This window comes from Apteryx rowi, unplaced genomic scaffold (assembly GCF_003343035.1).
Source record: "Apteryx rowi isolate R43461 unplaced genomic scaffold, aptRow1 scaffold_165, whole genome shotgun sequence".
NCBI lineage: Eukaryota > Metazoa > Chordata > Aves > Apterygiformes > Apterygidae > Apteryx > Apteryx rowi.
In genome coordinates, this window is record NW_020447919.1 from 1,722,668 (window position 1) to 1,741,911 (window position 19,244).

Consider the following 19,244-nt stretch of genomic DNA (forward strand, 5'->3'; position numbering starts at 1 on the left):
AACATGCTAGGTGCTGTCCAAGCACTCGGCATAGGAAAAGCCAATCACTGTAACACAGGCTCTGTGAAACCCATCACAAGGAAGCTAACCTGTGCAAGAGTCACCAAGTCAAATGGGAGAGCACACCCAAATAAAGCGGTACCAGGATGAACGCACTCGTGTGGAGCCCACTTCGCTTTCTCTGCAGGTGTGCCGAGGGCAGGCTGCGCAGAGGGGCTCACCCGTCAAGGAATAATTAGACACCACGAACAAAGTCACAACAGACCAGTGTCGGTTTTCTTTTTTAATTAATGTCTTTATTTTAACTGAACCTGTCTAAATGAAGGTTTGCTTACAAAGGGTCTCCTTCTCTATCTTGATCTACAGTGGCATTTTATTAGTTAATGGAAACACTTTAAAAAAATAGAAATGGCAACAAAATTTACAAAAGCAAAATAAAAAGCTCATTCCAGCAAAAGGGTATACATATACATCACAGACACATCATGGAACTAAAATGTGTTTCTATCACTAAGACCGCTATCAGGACGCTATTTCTCATTTTTATCTTTAGATGATCCTCTATCTGAAGAATGTATGCTATACTCATGTGTTGATGGCATCTAACCTGCGGGTATATGTAATGGCAAGTATGGCAATCTTTAAGTAGCAATTAATTTTAACTAAAATAAATCATCATTCTAGGCAAGTAATAATTCAACTGCAATTATTGTGGCAATAAGAGTCCTATGTTCTATTCTTAATGTTAAGCTGTGCATTTCATATAGATCAAAGTTACAGAATTTACTGTTTGATTAAAAAATAATTTCTTCAGACTTTTATAACAGCACAGTATGAGCTTAAACTTATTCTAAAATAAATCCTGAGCGCTAAGACTTTTGACATTGCTTTGCTTTGTCCCAAAAAATTTTAATGAAGGTTTGTTCAGTACAAATCCAGTGCTGTTCACAGGCTACATCTAATTTTTTTTTCTTGAAAAAGTACTTATTTTGGCTGTTATTCTTCATCAGTTTTCCTTCCCAGACTGGAGAAGAAAATTGTTTGCATGAGAAGCCTATGAAGAACTGCCTTCAAAAAATAGAAGCACCTTCTCCAGGTCTGCAGGGGGAGTGCTGCCCCTGGAGCCCTTGGCAAGGTAGTCTCCTCTTCCGTGCACACACTCTCCAGGTAATGCCCTATGCCAAAAAGGGCAATCTTCAAAGGACACAATAAAAGAGGTATAGTCATTTTGGGACAGCTCATTTTTTCTTAGAGAACTTTTTGGATATAGAAAACTTTTTGGGGTGAGGGGGAAATATCTTCTGTAAATTTTTTTGCCAAATATTTGTTCCTCTCATCTTGGTTGAAAGAAGAACATTCAATTACAAAAAACAACTAAATATATTGGCCTGTAGTGACACCACGAGGGAAAAAATTTCAAACGGTTTTAAAAACGGTGCCATCTAATTCAACAATCACTACACCATGTTCATACACTTCAAGCAGTCAAGTTTGCACAATTTACCACGTTCCTGCTTCTCTCAGCTGAAAAGATGACCTGACCTTGTCCATGACCCTAGTCTGAAGCACTGCAAAGTAAAACAGGTTAAATTCTTCAAAACAGATTAAGCTAACTTGTTTTACTTCTCACTATGGCAGACTAAAAGCATAAACGCTGTCAGGATTCTTGTCTCAGCTGAGCATCAAGCAGCCTTTTGAAAAAGCTGTAACAATGTTGTTATACCTTTAGAGCTTTCCTACAGAGCAATTTTGTCCTGGTATCTCTATTTAGGTTAACAAACTTTTTTTTTTTAAACACTAATTTTCTCATATTAGTACAACTCCTAGTGTCAAAACAAGCATTAACATATCAGTAAGTACACGACTAAAGTCTTTAAGTACCTGCTAATTAAACCTTAATTCTTCAGTTTTTTTTTTTTCTAGGAACAGCACATTTTAYATATTTTAAAAGTTACAGGCATACTTGCCCTAGACTAAGGGATACCAAGAGAAACATTCTAAACTCTGAAATTTCTAACCCTAAACTTAAATGCAGGAGTCTCAAGTTCACATCTAGACACATAAATGACAATGGTTTGTTCTTCTAATAAGCTGAGCAGCTAAAGTCAACATTGCTGTCAGTGGGATTTTTGCCACTGACTTTAGCAAGAAGCATGGGATTAACCTTCATATGCAGAGTTTGTCAGTAGCTACAGCTACAGATTTACATATTGGGATTGCATGTCTTTATTTTTATATTGTTATCCATATAACACTGTAAAATAAGTACCAAAACTTGCCAAATTCATTTTCCCCCCCTCTCACTGGGTGATTTTACTGAACAATGTTTTTCATCTTTTTAAGTAGAGGTGTTGTCCAAAAAGCACACTTTTATCGAGACCCAAATAATAAGAATAAAGGCAAAAAATTAAGCCCCTAAAGAATTAGCTTGAAGCCTTAGACAGTACCACATCTCTATTAAAAGAATCACCTTTTTCCCAAAAAATAAAGTGACTAGCATATGGCAATGCTACTACTCCCAATAAAAAAAAGTAAATGTGGTTTATAAGGCATCTATAGGCAGAGAATCAGTGTAAAGGAATGACATTTAGAATATTCTATATTTACACAGTTCACACATTACTATAACACAAACAAATAATATGTATCCTTATAGAAACAGAGGCTTGATTTTCAAGTTTCTTAGGAGTTGCCTTTTTTCTCTCTGACTTATGACAATTATAAGAAAAGAAAAAAAACCACATGTAAAACACTATGTATTCTGGGCAATCCCTGTTTTTTGTCATGTGTGTGTGCTAAGTCCAGCCTAATCAGATATCTGGAGACATTAATTCCAAATAACAAAGAACACTGATAAGTATTAACAGCCTTCTACTATCTGAAGTAAATGCCTTAATACACAAGTCTTATTTCAAATTCTAGAAGGTATTCACAAACCAAAAACTACATGGAAAAGTTCAATTCTTTCTTCATAAACTTCAATAGTATTAAATATCAACCATTTAATTCCTAATATTTTGTTTATGAGATATTGTTAACATCTATGTCTTAATATACAGTCTACACACAGTATTTATTGGCCGCAGACCAAAACACAGGGCACAGAAATTTAATACAAGACCTTTTGAATATTGAGAATTAGCCACATGGAAAACCAAACTAATCCAAATTTTTTCAGTTAAATTCCAAATTGCTAGAATTCTATTTGACAAGTTCTCGTGCTCCTATTTGAACCCAGTAAAAAAAACAAAACAAAACAAAAAACCCTAACATTAAACTGACAAAAACATAATTTTTAACAAACCACATAAAGAGGAAATCCTCTTTAAAACCAAGAGGTTATAAAAATTAAAACATACTGCAAAATTCCACTCGCCCACTCTCCTTAGGCAAGTTTTACTTTTACTTCTTTTCATTATCATTAATCATCATGGCAAAGAGCAGGAAAGCAGATTTTGTTCCCCAGTGGTAAACTTGCACAATAATTTCACAGAGATGATTTCAAAGGACTTTCTGCTGAAAATGGCAACACAAAGTAAAACAGGCAGCTCTTATCGTCAGCGTGCAGTTTGGGGCTCAGGCATTACACACAAAGGTGTGGTACGCTTTCCTGACATTAGCAGTGATTCATGTAACATGGAAACAATTTGGATTAAATAGCCCTTCTTTTAAGAGAAAACAGAATAGAGAGATCTGACAGTGAATTGTTTTGATGGACAAAAAAGTATCATCTAAAACTTGTCCAGCCAAAACTGTGGGTTTTTTTTTCCCCAAGTATTTCAAAGCTCTTTTCTAGCCTATAAACATTACTTAGCTATTACACAATGATCTCAAAGAAGCATATTAATACAGACCGTCAGTTACCACGGTAACAAGATGTTACTTTAAACTAGCAGTGCTGCCTCAGCTCATCAGTTTCACTGGTTTCTTTCATTTGTTCTCTTTAAACTATGCATAAATTACAGGCGTATTGTATAACTAAATATATACACATGAGCTACACTTCACTCCAGCTAGTGCGGAAAAAAGAGTTTTTAGATGATGCAGGCATTTAAGCTCCCTGGAGTAGAGTAGTTTTGTTTTTCACTTCATACAAAAATTTGAAAATTGGCTGAAAAGTAAGTTTTAAAATGTCTTCTCACTAGAAACTATTTTGTAACTAAAATGCAAGTATACCGTCTTTTCCTATTGAAAATATTTGACATGATACAATAAGATGATGGCAGGTACGCCTGACTGAACCTTGGCCAAAATTTTCCAGAGACAGATTCATGTTTGGAAATAATAGGTGACTGTTAATTGTGAAAATTGTCAAGGTTACTCGAAGAGCAGATCCTCCAAAATACTGAGGCTCCTACACAAATTTGGCACATTACTATTTTTGAAAGCTTGGGCTTGTAAAAAAGAAGGTCTTCTCAAAATCTTTCATGGTATTTGCGATATTAAAAGTATCGTTCTAGTTAACAACTAACACAGCAACAGCTTAAAAAGTCATAGAAAACAGGGCAAGCAGGGCTGTCAGCAACTTTTAGAGGTCACCTAGAACATTTTGCTGCTCCAAGGCACGATTAACTCCACCAAAACTATTCCTGACAGATGTTTATCTAACCAGGTTTTTAACACTTAAAATAACGGCACTTCCACAACCCCCTGAGGCAATCTACTCCAGTGCTTTGCTATCATATTAGAAAATTTTCCTATTATCTAACTTAAAATATATTGCTACAATTTTAGCCTGCTAGTTGCCTTATCCTCAGAGGACATGAGAGTGATAACTAAAAATCTCTTACTCCATTATTCACACATAAGAAAGCAAAAAAGCTTTTTGGCCTAGTAGGGCGTCTTTTGGGCTCTTGCAGGATACAAAATACATACGGTCTTTGTTAGAAGGCAAGATTCACCTTCCAAAATTGCAGAAATATAGCACTGGCACTTGGACATTAATGACTTAGTGATTGGCCAACAGCTTTACAGTAATCCTATCCTACAGCCTAGAACAAACAGGAAGGATTGATCCTGTTTACAGTTTAAACAATTTAGTTATATACAAGACCAAAATTATTGGGCTTGACTTTCAATTATTTACTTCTATACCAATTGGGGAAGGGATGTATTCGAAGAGAAAGGATCATATATTCTATCAGTTGGAGAATCACCCTGCTCAGATAGTTTATTCCCCACTCTCTATAAGAAAAATAACACTCCTTATACAGTCCTTAGCTCCTTAGCTAAGTTGGAGTCAGTATCTGACTTGCAGAATTGAAAACAAGCAAACAAACAAACAAAAAATTTTAATAGGTTGGTCAGTTCTCTTTCCCTACAGGAAAACAACAGTAACAGATTTTTAACTTACATGACAGGCTGGCACAGCTTCCCATACTGACTGCATAAACAACTATATGACAAGCCTAAGAAACTACCACAGTAACTTGCAAGTCATGCACAGCAGACTGCCAATACTGACACCCTCCCACTGAATCACCTGCCCGGCCGCCCCGCTTTTCCTTAAATAACCACTCACTGCACAAGAGGCTGTACAGCCCTCTATTGTAAGGGGCGCAAAACTCTCTGCTGCTGCGGTTCGCACTGTCCTCACAAAACGAGCTAGATAAAGCAGCAAGCACACACATTTATTCAACAGCCTCTGCTGTGTTAGCTGCCTCCGGACTGAAATCGATGAAATTCCACATGCAGGTTAATTGTCGACATCAATAACACTCTGATCAGCTGTATGACGTGGTACGGACTCTCCTGTTTATCGCGTATGCACAGACACAGTCACAGTCCAAACCTAAGTTTCGTATTTGCTCAATTACAAAAACGCAATGCTGCTATTTCTTATACTTTAATGTTCTTCTTGTCAGCATCTGGAAATGCTTCATGATATTTATGCAACTAACTAAAAACAAAGCAAAATGAATATATGTTAATACTTTATTTAAAAAATGCATATGACTTAGAGGAGGGTATGAAATAGCTGAAAAAAGAACCAACTACATGAAATACACTCCCATTAGAAAGATACTTTCCCATTAGAAAGAAGGCTATACAAAAAAAAAAAAAGTTGTATGCTGCTCAAATAAAATCAGAGTAAATCCAGACAAATGGAGGTATTTCTAATGAAGCTAACTCAGCCTAGTTTTGTTATTGAAGTTTTAATTAAATTGTGAACAATCTTCACCCTTTTTATGGTGTTTAATTCCTACCAAATAAACTGTCACATTATACATTTGAAAATATGTTAACGAAAGTACTCCCTATCTGCAATACTGTTATTTCACAATGATTATATTCTAATATATTTGTTCTAGTTGAAACCCAGTGAAATATTCTGCCTAGAGTAACAGATGGCTTTTTAAATTTTTGTTACTATTCCAGAATCTAAGTAACCCAAAATGCATCTACTTCAACATGATACTGTAGTTGCTGCAAAACATGATCTACAGTTCACTGTTTAATATTTAACAATCTGGATATCATTCCTGTTTGGAAATAATTCTACTAAAGACAGAAATCATTACCCAGCATTGCTATAATAAATGGATTTGCCTTTTTACATTTTTCTATTGACATCTTACAACAAAAAGTAAATGATTTTCCATTTAAAGTGAAGTAATATATTCAATCAGTGCAAATGATGTTTAGCAACTCATTCTGAGTAATGTCATCTCACAGGTTATCATCAATTACATATCACTTCACTGTAACTCGTGTAAATCCTTTAACATTGTGTCTCATGCTAATACACATTACTAAGCAGAAGGAGATTTTACAGAGCAACATTATACCTTAATGAAATGTAAAATGTCATGATACAGTAAAAATTTAAAGAGCAGGCTAATTAAGAAGACATGCACACAGTGTATTAGTCTAATAAGCTAAGATTTACCTGTTTTTCCCCCCATGATGAAAGTTTCACGCACTTCTTGCTCAGTAAAAGTTCACTTTATTTTTTCTAGAAACTATCTTCTCTATTGCTCACATAAGAATCTAACAAAAGCTATATATAATACCCACAATACCTTAAATTGTGAAAGACAAAGATAAATTTGAACAAGCTGCTTCAATGACACCTTGCAGTTTTATTGCTCATTCAATATAGTTCTCTGCAGCACGTACATGTCCAAGAGAAAATATTGCTCATGGAAAGAACAGAGCTATTATAAAAGTAAAACAGTCTTATGAATACACAGTAACTATAAAATAACTGTTCTTAAAAGGACCGGTCACTTCAACAGTCAAAACAGACACCCCATCATTTGCTTAATTTGGCACACTGTTCCAAGCTACTGACCTGTGAACTCTGAGACAGAAGGACATAAGTCAGCCCAGTAAATGGTTAAGCCTCATTACGAAAAGCCGCTTATGTTGTATATCAATGTTCATACGAATATCATATCCATACACTGTATAGTTTTACTGCATCTTTACTTATTCAAAGACATTATACCGCTTTTCCTCAGAATGAGCAAAACCTTGTCAGTTAGTTCTACTAGCATCAAGGTCTACTGTGAAATAAAGCAACACTTAACCCCAAGTAAAACTAATAGAATTAGGGTTTAAAATACTTCTTTCATTTTGCCATTAGTTGCATGCCATTTAAAAATAATAAAAGAATGCAAAGGAATTGCTTGTAGTCAGAAGTAATCATCGAAAAAGAAAACCCACAGTGACACTCAAGTGTAAAATATATATTCAAAGTCTAATACAAAGGCTAAAGTTTGTTCCAACTCTAGTTTACTGTTTATAAGATTTATATCCAATCACAGCTTGAACGCTGTACTTTTGAAAAGGGTGAAGTGAATAAAATGGTTAGAAGTACTTCAACACTAATTCATTTCTCTGGGATTCACTGATATAGAAGACTCATATTTCTGGTTTTCAGAATCTACCATGAGATTTAGAAATAGACAACAAAATAACTGAAAAAGATAAGATTTTTTTTAAATAACTATGCAAATTCCTAGAAAATACAAAATTCAAAAATGTTTGTTTTTTACTACTTTTCTATTTGCTTTTTAAAAACTCCTGTTCATGGAAAATAGCACCTTAGTCCTAAAGCATACACAACAGGGTAACGTATAGAATAAGGTAAGGTTAAAGGTGAGCACGCAGTATCAGAATTAAGTCTAGTTAAAAGTTATTTATAATATTCCTAATTGAATACAGTGCAAACTTAAAAGGTCTGCAAAGGGAACTTTTGCTTATCAATTCATGGAGCTTTACACCAATGAGCACAGATTGATCAAGAAACTGAGGGGCAGCAGGACCAACAGTCAAGAGGAAGGGGATGGATCTCAAATTCCCATATAACATTTAGTGACAAAGAAATCAGATCAGCTTTTGACTTTCGAATCAGATGGACTTCAACAGTGAAAAACAAAGCATAAACATCTACTTTCAGAAGAAAAATCATTGCTAAAATAACTTTTCTTAAACCTCTGATTAGTAACCAAAGCATCTTATTTTCTTCAAAAGTCTTATATTATTTGATAACTGTTTTTAAACCATATACAACAGGGCAGAAAATTATGCCCACACATAGAACTTTCAAGCTAGACTTAGTGGTACGTTTGTTCTGCATTATTTTATACTTTCATTTATCCAACTTTAGATAAAAGTTTCATGTATCATTTATTTACAGTATCTAAAAGAAGTTAGGAAGTGTGTAAAACTGGCTGCATTACATGTACATTTAAACAAACTAAATAACAGTGTATTGCTTTACCCAGTCAAACAGCAAAATATATGGGGAATAGGATACTGTATCACCACAACATAAAGCAAATATACACTCTGGCCAAAAGAATTAGCTCTTAATTCTGCAGGTCTCACTTTATACATAAAAATTAAGCAAACTGATTATTTGCAGGGATTTATGAGGATTTCTTCTTCTTCCTGTTCCCTCCTCCCTCCTGACCAGTTTGACTGGCATTTTCCCTTTTCCATTTTACGCTGTAAGAGATGCATGCACCAATAAACTTGTTATAATTCTTTCCACTTGATACACTTGAATACCTCTTCTGAGCATGGCGCTGTGATTCTGTCCCAGCTCCCAAGTAAAGCGCTTGCTGACTGCCAGCACTGACATGCTCTGTATGGCTTATGGGGGTATATGGTTAAGTAAGCTTTCTGAGAATTAAGGTATCGTTCGCCAAATGAGTTTGGTGACCTCCATCTTACAGAACATACTTTCTTTTCTACATGATGGAGTACTATTAAAGCATCAAATTAGATTTTGATCATTTATGCTTTAGGTTTATTAATTTCTTCTTCCTTAAATAAAATGATGATTGTTGGCATTTACTGTTAGGATTCCTTTCTAGATCCCATTAAGACTAATTCCAACCAAAATAAAATAGAATTATTTAGTACGACATGTTTCCATTATTTATCACTCTCATGAATCATTTAAAGACTTCACATCAACCACTGAAAACATTCATACTGATCTTATAAAAAGTAGACAATATATTATGCATGCCACCCACTGATTTATCCCTCCAGAAAGTCTCTTACAGACCATTTACTAATACTGTCACTCACTTGTTACAAAACATTTTTTAAAACATCCATGACTGTCTAAAAGATAAATAGAAGTGTTTATAAAATACATAAACAAACAATAATTGTCTATGGTTCAAACTGTTAAAACCAATATCTTGCGAGATATCAGCTCACAGCAGATGTTTCAGAAAAAGGTATTATAGTGTACTAGTCTGAAACAGTACAACCATTATCGATGATTCTTCCTAACCTCTTTCTTAGACTGGCTTTTCTGTGGAAGTATTTGGCTTTTGCTATCCGTAAAATAAAATCACAAAGAAACCTACATACATCACCCATACAAATAGCTAATCATTTTTTTTGAATACTATTCCATCAGAATCATTTTGTAGCAACAAGTCTTGCAACACTATATTTTTAGAAAGTCAAGGACAAACAACACATCATGTAGCTTCTGAAGTGTTTCACTTGCCACTCATTCTAAACCACTAACAAGGTTCACCCACAACACAGCGTAATTGCTTTCTGAAGATTCAGACTTCCTCAGGGTTTGATCCTAGGACAAATTCTTATTTCAGGAAGGCAACTTCACACATACAAGCAATCCCAGCAAGATCCACAGGATTATTCGTGTCAAAATTATTCATGGATAAGCACTTACAGAATCGGGATCCTAGCATTTACAAGAGGTACCATTTTTGTTTGCATTTCTTAGCAAGTGATGTAAAAGAATGAATTTGAATTGTTCTATGAGCAATTTTGTTGCCACTATAATAATCCCACTTAAACACAGCCAGTTATTTTCCAATGAATAATTCAATTAGCTGTTTTATTAGTCTATTATGAGGATGCTGGCTATTGCATTTTAAGGTCCAAAAAAGTATCAGCTTAATCAAAACTCTGTTCTCCAGCAGCAACAGCTTGTACTGTGCTGTTTAGCTGGATACACTCCAGCAGCTTAAATTTAAGAGTCAGCTTTATTTAGAAATGCAGTAAGTGAAAAACTGGAAAAAAAAAACCCCACACCTACAGCTGTCACCTAAAATTAAACACAATGTTTTTCTCCAAAACCCAAGTGTACTTTCAAAGGTGTCATGTGATCATATTTAGCTACTGCACTGCAGCGAAGAACATGTTAAAGCTGTAACAGATAAACTAAGTTCTTTCATTCAAAAATGTTAAATTTTTAACAAAGGGGAAACCAGGTATAATTATATGCAAGTCTTCAAACAAAGTAATTATTTATTGCACTTTATTAATAACATCTTAAAATTACTATATACATATAAATAGCTTAGGAACATTCTCTTTTTGCCTCTATTATTATTTACAATGCAGGTGAAAAAAAAAAAAACTATACACACTAYGCAGGGGACAAAAGAAACACACTGAAATAGATTGACCAGTGTCAGATATAATAATTCCATGTAGAAAGATGTGTGCTATTGGAACAGTATGAACAAACTGGCTCATGCAAAACAGTAAGTGATCTTAATCTCGCAAGGAGACGAGTAAATGTCTCTATCCAGTTTAAAATGAGCATTATTTCAATGAGATACTCCCCCAACATAACAGTATTTCAGGTCTATAACAATATTTTTAAAACCTTTAATAGAACTAGATCAAATCCTGAAGTCATAACACCACACAAATTATAAAGAACTAAGAATACTTTATACCTAAAAATTGTAGTAACAAAGAAATATATTTTTAATGTCACATACTCATCTATGAGGTCTTGCGTCAAGCAAATGCACTTTGCTGCCAGTACATGACCTTAAGATGAAAAAACTGGACTGTATTCTTGAAAGACTACTTATTTTATTTGTATGAAGAGAATTATAGAAAAGAATGAACTATTTTTGGCACATATAAAATAAACTGCATGCATCAAAAACATTAAGAATGTACTTACAAAATCAAAGTCTCCATCTTGAGGGACTTTCCAGTTATCAGGGAAAACATTTTTGGATATGTGGTAAGGTTCATGCATGTTCTGATTACAGTTTTCAGGGCTTTTATTCTTGGAATCTTGTTTATCAAAGTAGTCCATGAAAGAAGGTCTTTGTACTTGCGGTGAAGTAGCATTTCCTTAGTTGAAAGAAAAAAAAGAAGAAGTTAAAACTCTTTAAAAATGAAAGATTTACTATGCTATAAAATAAACTCCATTTATTAATTCAATAAACTCCATTTATTAATTCATTGCCTTAATTTTCTTGGATTTTACAGAAACTCTGTTTGTCCCCTGAGGATCTCTGGCATAAAAGCTCATAGCCCAAGAATGATATTTTTGTAGCAAGATATAATGTGGGGAAATGTTCAAGACCTTTCAGAGTTGCATACACAAATAACATTAGAAGTTACTTCATGTGATATCTATTTGTTGTTATAAAAACTGAATAACACAAGGTGCTAAGCATCCCTTTGGGTGCTGAATGCCCTTAACTTTAAGGCCTGGTCCACAGGCACTAATAGGAAAGCAACCAAGTTGCATCAGTTTCATCAAAGGTGTGATTTAAAAACTATCTAGAAAAAAAAATTGCAGAAAAACAACTGTACAAATTGCATCTAGACGCTGCTTAATCGAATTCATTGCCAACTGAGGATTCTCAGCATATTATAGGATCACGCTCCACAGATGGTTGCAAAGTGCCCTATCTCTATGGTGTAGAAACCCTATGGGATTTTTTGTCATCATCTACACAGCTGCAAGAGCATTATGAAACGCAGACCAAGACCATAGTGTGAACTCCCATTCTATTATCCTTTTCATGAAACTAAATAAAAATAATAATAAATCCACAATCCTAAATAACTGAAATTTGTTTTCATTTGTCAGATTTCCAAGTGAATTAATTATTAAATAGAGCAATAAATAAAATCTAAAAAATACTTTAGTAGTTCTATGTAACTGTTATCTCAGAGATTATTTCTGCACAGCTTTATGACTCATGAAACATGTACTTGCTCACAATGTAAAACATTTTTCGTAGAGAGATCTGAAACACATTTCTACCAGTAAAATATGGAACAGGATGAGAAATGTAAATAACCAAGCTGAAAAAACTACAGGTAGAACTATACTTAATTATAAACATTACAAAAGAATTAAGAAATTTTGTTTGAGCTATTTGTTTTTAAAAAGAGAAAAAGGGAAGACACTAGAAATACTTTCTGAGCTTGTGCTTAACATGTGATCATTAGGACTTGCTGATCTTCACATCTGACTTTACATTTGTTTTTACTAATTCAGTGACACTTTTTCCTTCATCTCTTATTTCATCATCTTTTCCCGTAGTATCTCATTCCATCCATCCTTCTGGATTTTTTTATTCATTCCAATTTTGCTGCATAATTAATAGTGGCCTATTTTCATTCACAAATCCTAATTTCTGCACTGCCACCTTTTGTAACATGTTGATTTATTTATTCTTTTCTTTCTACCTTCTCTATATCATTCTGTTCTAGTAAGATTTCTTTGGGGATTTTTTTAAATGTATTCTACTGTTTTGCTTATGTTCTAGGCCTTACGGCACTTGACTATTTGCTCCTCCTCAATTCCATGATGATTCCTTTGTTCAAACTGCCATGTTTTCATACACACCTCCTCCTCCCAAATTGTTTACCCCTTTTTCCCCTTAGTTATTGCCATATTCTTTCATAATCCTAGACTGCAGTTAACTCTATTCACTATCTTTTAATTGACAACTATCTACCATACAAAAGCATCCAGTGAGCTAAACTTAAGTTTGAAGTAAGGGGACCACATGGTAGATGCCTCCTCTCCAGAATCTCCTGAGTCTGCCCCCACTGAACTCAGGATTACTTGAATGAGTTTCCTGAACCTCTGGAGTCTAGAGCAGAGGAGGGGATAGGAGGAAAATGGCAGAGATGACAAAAAGCTAGAGAAATAAGCACTAAAAGAGTGAAAACTGAAGAATACATACTTCAGCAAAGCATAATTTAAAAAGCATCCAAAAGAAAGTGGTAGTATGGAGAGAGGGGAATGAAAAACCAGGATACAATGCATTTTCTTAACAACAGTTTTTTATTACTTGCTAGACTATGTGCTGACTGCTTCCCAAAAAAAAAATGAAACTACTTGTTCCAAGAGGTAGGACACCACACTGCTGGTCTTTCACTATCAATTATTCTCTTCCTGCTGAGATTACTGTACTTACTGTTATTCTTCCTGTTTATGTCTCAAGGATGAAATGTATCTCCATTAGAAACACTGAAGTACCATAACATTGGCCCATCACAGGTAAGATAGTCTCCTTCCTCTCATGCAGGTGTACACACACACACACACACACACACACCCCTGAAAAATGAGAGGACCTGAGCTGTTAGGAGGGTTTGTTCTTCCAAAGTAAAATAAAAAAAATAAAAATCCTTATCCTTACAGATAATTAAATACAAAAAGAAATTCCTTTTGATCTCTAGCTAACTTAACACAAACAAATTTAGTTAATACTTCATGGAAAACAAGGGCATAAGTTGACACCTACTAATTTAGAAGCGCAAAGCATAGGCTTCCCACTGCCCCTTTGAAGGCTCCTACCTCTTTTTCATGGACTTTACAGAGGACTTAGGCTCCTCACACCACAGTAAACTAAATGTTAGTTTGGACTTCTTTGCAAAATGTAAGGTTCCTGGAAGATCATTTTGATCTGAAAGCTTTGTATATCTTACTTTACAATAGAGTAATAGTATCTTGTGGACTGCCTTTCAAGAACAAATAAAGTTAAAAGCACGATACATAAAGATTCTTCTAAGGATAACCAACTCATTCAAATATATCCAGTAAGTTACTTTTCATTTGTTCTATGTGAGCTATGCTACAGTTTTCTGTGACAGTTAAACATAATCAGTTTCCCAGACTCTTTTCTGCCTTTTTTTGAAAATGGATGCAATACTCATCTTTCAAAGAAAGTCCGTAAGAACAGAAAATCTCCATGACTTTTCAAAGATTATAAGAGATGACATCAGTAATCTCTCAGTGCCCTCAAATGCAGCCCATCCAGACTCGTGAACTTCAATGGGTCATGTGTAACCCCTAACTCGATCATTATCTTGAACCCTGTTTCTAAGCACAGAAGCCTGTGAGACCTTGTCAGTGAAGACAGAAGCAAAGCAGCCATCAAGTAGCTCAGCCTTATCTGTGTCCCACCGTCACTGTTATCCACCCATTCAGCAACAGGCCCATATTTTCCTTGTCCAGCCTTTTATTACTACTAGCGTAGTGATAGACACTCCTCTTGTTGCTCTTGACGTTCCTTGCAAGTCTCAACTCTAGGTGAGCTTTGGCTTTCCTAACATCAATGCAATGCACCTAGGTAACATTTCTAAATTCCCCCTCTGTAGCCTCTCCCTGCTCCCACCTCCTATATACTGGGAGTATAGGAGCTCAGTCACAAATTCTCTGCTTAGCCAAGCCAATCTCCTGATACATTTTTTGTTTTCCTCAGTATTGGGCTGAACCATTCCTGAGCTTGAAGGATGCTATCTTTAAAGACCTACCAGCCTTCCTGAGCTCTTTTGCCCTTTGGAGCTGCCTTCCAAGCAATTTCATCCACCAGCGAGTACCATCTATAAGCCAAAACCTGCATCCCTAAAGTCTGAAATCTGTATCTAGTTACCATTCTCACTCCCCTCAGGATCTTCAACTCCTCTGTTTTGTGGTCACTAGAGTTAAGGCTGTCACTGATTATCACACCTCCAGCCTTTCTTCCTTGCTTGTGAATAGCAGATCCAGCTGTATGTTGCCCCTCTTTGGCCCATCCAGTACTGTATCAAGACATTACCTCTGACATCCTCCGGAAACCTCCTGGATTTCTTGCATCCTGCTGTGGTACCTTTCCAGGAAATGTCAGGGGGGTTGAAGCCCCCATAAGAACTTGGGTCTGTGATCCAGCGAGTTTCTTGAGTAGTTTTAAAGAAGGCCTTGTCCACTTCCTGACTCTGATCGATCAGGTGGTCTGTAACACAATCCCAACAGAATGCCATCCTTACTGAGCTCCCCTCTGAGCCTGACAAACTCTCAACCAGTCTGTCATCCATCCCATACAACAGCTCTATGCATTCCAGCTGCTCCTTCATACAGAGGGCAAGCCACCCTCAACCTCACTGAATAGCCTGTATCCACCCATCATGGCACTACAGTTGTGCAAGCCTGCCCCACTGTGTGTCACTTATTCCAAATGATGCTGTAGCTCTGACTGCATGCGGAGCTCTAGTTCCTCCTGCTCATTACTCAAGCGCTGTGCATTTGTGTACAGACACTTAAAGATGGCTTCCTTTGGCCCCATTTTATCATTCCTGAAATCTCTCTTGCTCCTGTCACCTTGATCCATTTGTTTTCCACTTCTGATCACCATTTCCTCACTTCACTGTGGGTCATCACCTCCCTCCCCGACATTCCTAATTTAAAGCTCTCCTCACTAGGTTGGCCAGCTTGTTGGCAAAAACAGTCTTGCCCCACTTTGTCAGGTGGATCCTGTCTCTCCCCAGCAGTCTCTCATTCTCAAAGAAGGTCCCATGGTCATAAAAAGCTGAATCCTTGTCAACAATACCAGCTGCACAGCCAGGTGTTGACTCATAGGATCCATCCATTCTTCCAAGCCTCTCTCCTTCACCAGCAAGATCGAGGAGAACGCCACCTGGGCCCCATGCCCTCTACCCTCACATCCAGAACCCTGGAGTCACTCTTGATATGCTCAAGGTTTCCCCTGGCAGTATCACTGGAATGCACCCACATGGATGGGCAGTAGGGGATAACAGCCTGAGGGTCAGACAAGCCTTGGCAGTCTCTCCTCAACATCCTGGAGCTGAGCCACCAGCAAGCAATGAGCCTTCTTAGATAGCAAGTAAGGTCAGCAGATGGGAACCTCTATCCTCTCTAGGAGGGAGTCTCCCACTACTATTTCCTGTCTCCTCCTCTTGGTGCTGAGGCACGCTTTGGCCTTGGCCAGCTCTGATGCTTCCCCAGGCATGGCTTTCTCTCACTCCTCTACTACCAGGGCACCATACCTATTCTGCAGCTGCAAATCTGCAGTGGAGGAAGAGCCTTATTCCTTTTGCCAGAAGTCACAAGCTTTCAGCCTTCCCCATCTTGGGAGTTTCCACTTGCTGCCTGATTAAGGAATGCTTCTGGCTGCTGTCCCTTCTGTGAAGTTAGGGGACTGCACTCTCCTGTCCACAGTGCTTCTGCAAAGATCCTGTCAATATCTTTATCTCCTCAAAAGACATTGCTTYATCATTATTAGAGTGAATAGCTATCTTGTGATCAGCTTTAACCTTTCTTGAACCATCACGTCTACTACAAAGGCCAGAATAGCTTACACAGTAACATATACTGAGGCTTTATATTTCATACATTCCCAACTGCTACTTTCTCACCATGCAAGTTAGCCTACAATACAGTGGCAGATAATTCTCCTGGGAAGCAGGAGATGGGAGCTTTGAATACATTAGAGTTGAAGAAGTTCTGGAATTTAGAGCTCAAAGTTACTGGGCAAGCACTCTTACACTGCCATGTAGAAAGTCAGCACAGCCAGCTCCTGCAGCCATGTTCTAAGCAGAAAGACATTGTGACTTTATTTTAGGAGTGGGCCACTTCTGCTGGTATGTACTGGGCATGTTTTATACATGTTTATTGGATGCCCAACTCAGAGAACTAGAGGTTAGTCTACTTAGTTTCTGTATTACAAGAAAGTATGAGCAGAAACGAGATGACCAGTTGCTTAGGCCAGAGTGATTGGCCATCCACCAGAGAACTAAGAAATATATCTAAGAAATAGTTTGGCCAACAGAAAGCTGCCTAATAAAGCAGCTACTGAATTCACAGCTTTCATATCACAGTTTGACTTAAACACCCAACTCCTCATTCAAATTCAGGGTTCATTCAGTATAGGGGATAGATACCCAAGAGGCAAAAATGAAGCTATAAATCCAGCATTTCTTAAACTTTTGAGAACTTTACTACAGAAGTGAAGATCTTTGTTTTGTTTTTATAATATAACATACCTAATTATCAGAAATAATTGCAACTGGCATTTAAGTGGAAAACCCAGATATTTTTCAACCAAACAGTTTTCGTAAATTTTTTGAAGAGACCATTAACTCAAGTTTAAAGACTTTTTATGGGAAAAGTTTCTTGCACAAAATATTCCTTTGCTTCCTAAGAATGAGACTTATAAAATGGGTTTAATAACTCTTGCGCTATTTTTCCCACCTTCTGGAGAAAAGGAAAATCTAGATGATCTCCAGAGGTCCCTTCCAACCTCAACCATTCCGTGATTCTGTGATTCTGTGAAAAAACAGTAAATGACACTACTGTTATAAATCCATTAGTCCTTTCCAGCTGAGTTATACTTTAGTTCTGCTTTCTGCAAAACAAAAGAAAATCCATGTTAAGCATGCATTTTTGCAACTGCTGTTGAACCAGGATTGCCAACATGATTGCCCCTCCAATTTGTAAAAGATATTGCTACTAGAGGCATAAATGAACAACTTCATTACCAATCACAGGAAAGGGCCTGAGGACTGGAATAGGCTTGGAAAACACCTATCATCTCCTTCTGTATGTACAGTAGAAAAGCCCTAGTACACAGCATATGGCATCAAGCAAACTGTCTTAACATGGACACAGTAAGCATGCTTAAACAAAACTACGTCAATGAAATATCAATGCCCAGGCTACAGCACCACTGAAATCAGTAAATAACTAAGTTTCCTTGCTGAGTTCCTATAAATTTTTAATTATCCCATTCAAGCTAAGACATCCTAACTGCCAGACAGGGCAGACAATTTTTAAGAAATGCTTTAAACAGGAGAGATATCCAAAATCCAAAGAACTACCTGGGTCTGAGTCTCTGCTAGAGAAACAAACTAGGCTCAAGAGACAATTAGCGAAGCACAGAAGAGATAATTAGAGAAACATTATCTGAATTGGGCTGTCAGGTAATTTTAAAAACCATTTGAGTGAACATTTGGGAAACCAACTAGGAATAACTAACAGAGCTACAGGCAGAGAGTCATGCCTCACTAACTACTTGATATTCTGTTCTATTACTATAGTAATGCACATGGACATATGCTGACATCACTTAACTGGACTTTCAGAAAATGTTAAAATTCCACACTACAGAATGAGGTCTACATTATAAACCCCCACAACAGAGGGAGTATTTGTTCATTCTTATGAATTAGCTAAGCAAGGGAAACAACTCTAAAAGAAAACTTTTCCAATTCAGAAACATCTTCTAATGAAATCTCAATTGAAAAGACCAATCTGTGAGACTCCAGTATTATAGTATGAATTCAGCAACCAGTATGTGATTAAGAGAACTATCAGAAACTTGTTCAAAACCAGGAAAGTGACAAATGGTTTTCAAATTCTGGGCAATCATTTTTATATCTGTTAAAAAGGTACTGCAGTCATATAACATATGAGAGTAAAACATTTATATTTATTACCTATAAGAGGGGAAAATACTGCAGTATATGCAAAAACTGATACTAAAATCAGTAATACTAATACAGTTGCTAAAACGTAAGCAGGTCTTATTCCAGGTCTATTTCCAGAACAGGAAAATAAAATGCCGCGAGAAAACAAGTATCCACTTAAGAATCTGAATGTAAAAGTTTCACCTTCAAAGGAAATAAGTCACACATCCAAATGTTCATTCAAGCAAAATCTGCTATTTGCTCTGCCTTTCTTTCCTTTCATTTTA

At 36.4% G+C, this 19,244-nt stretch overlaps 1 protein-coding gene across 2 annotated transcripts in view; it reads right to left on the bottom strand.

Moving 5' to 3' along the window:
- Nucleotides 1-15,720, bottom strand: part of STK3 (serine/threonine kinase 3) — a 54,322-nt gene extending 38,602 nt beyond the window's left edge. The window contains exons 1-3 of one of the 2 annotated variants that reach the window (XM_026060153.1): nt 15,315-15,719; nt 13,689-13,709; nt 11,423-11,598 (exon numbers count right to left, since the gene is read on the bottom strand). In XM_026060153.1, the coding sequence (XP_025915938.1) occupies nt 11,423-11,598; nt 13,689-13,709; nt 15,315-15,609 (492 nt within the window). In that variant the 5' untranslated portion in view covers nt 15,610-15,719. Of the gene's footprint in view, nt 1-304; nt 1,195-11,422; nt 11,599-13,688; nt 13,710-15,314 lie in introns of those variants that run through there. The other variant, XM_026060152.1, reaches the window with a different exon arrangement.
- Between the last annotated feature and the right edge of the window lie 3,524 nt (nt 15,721-19,244).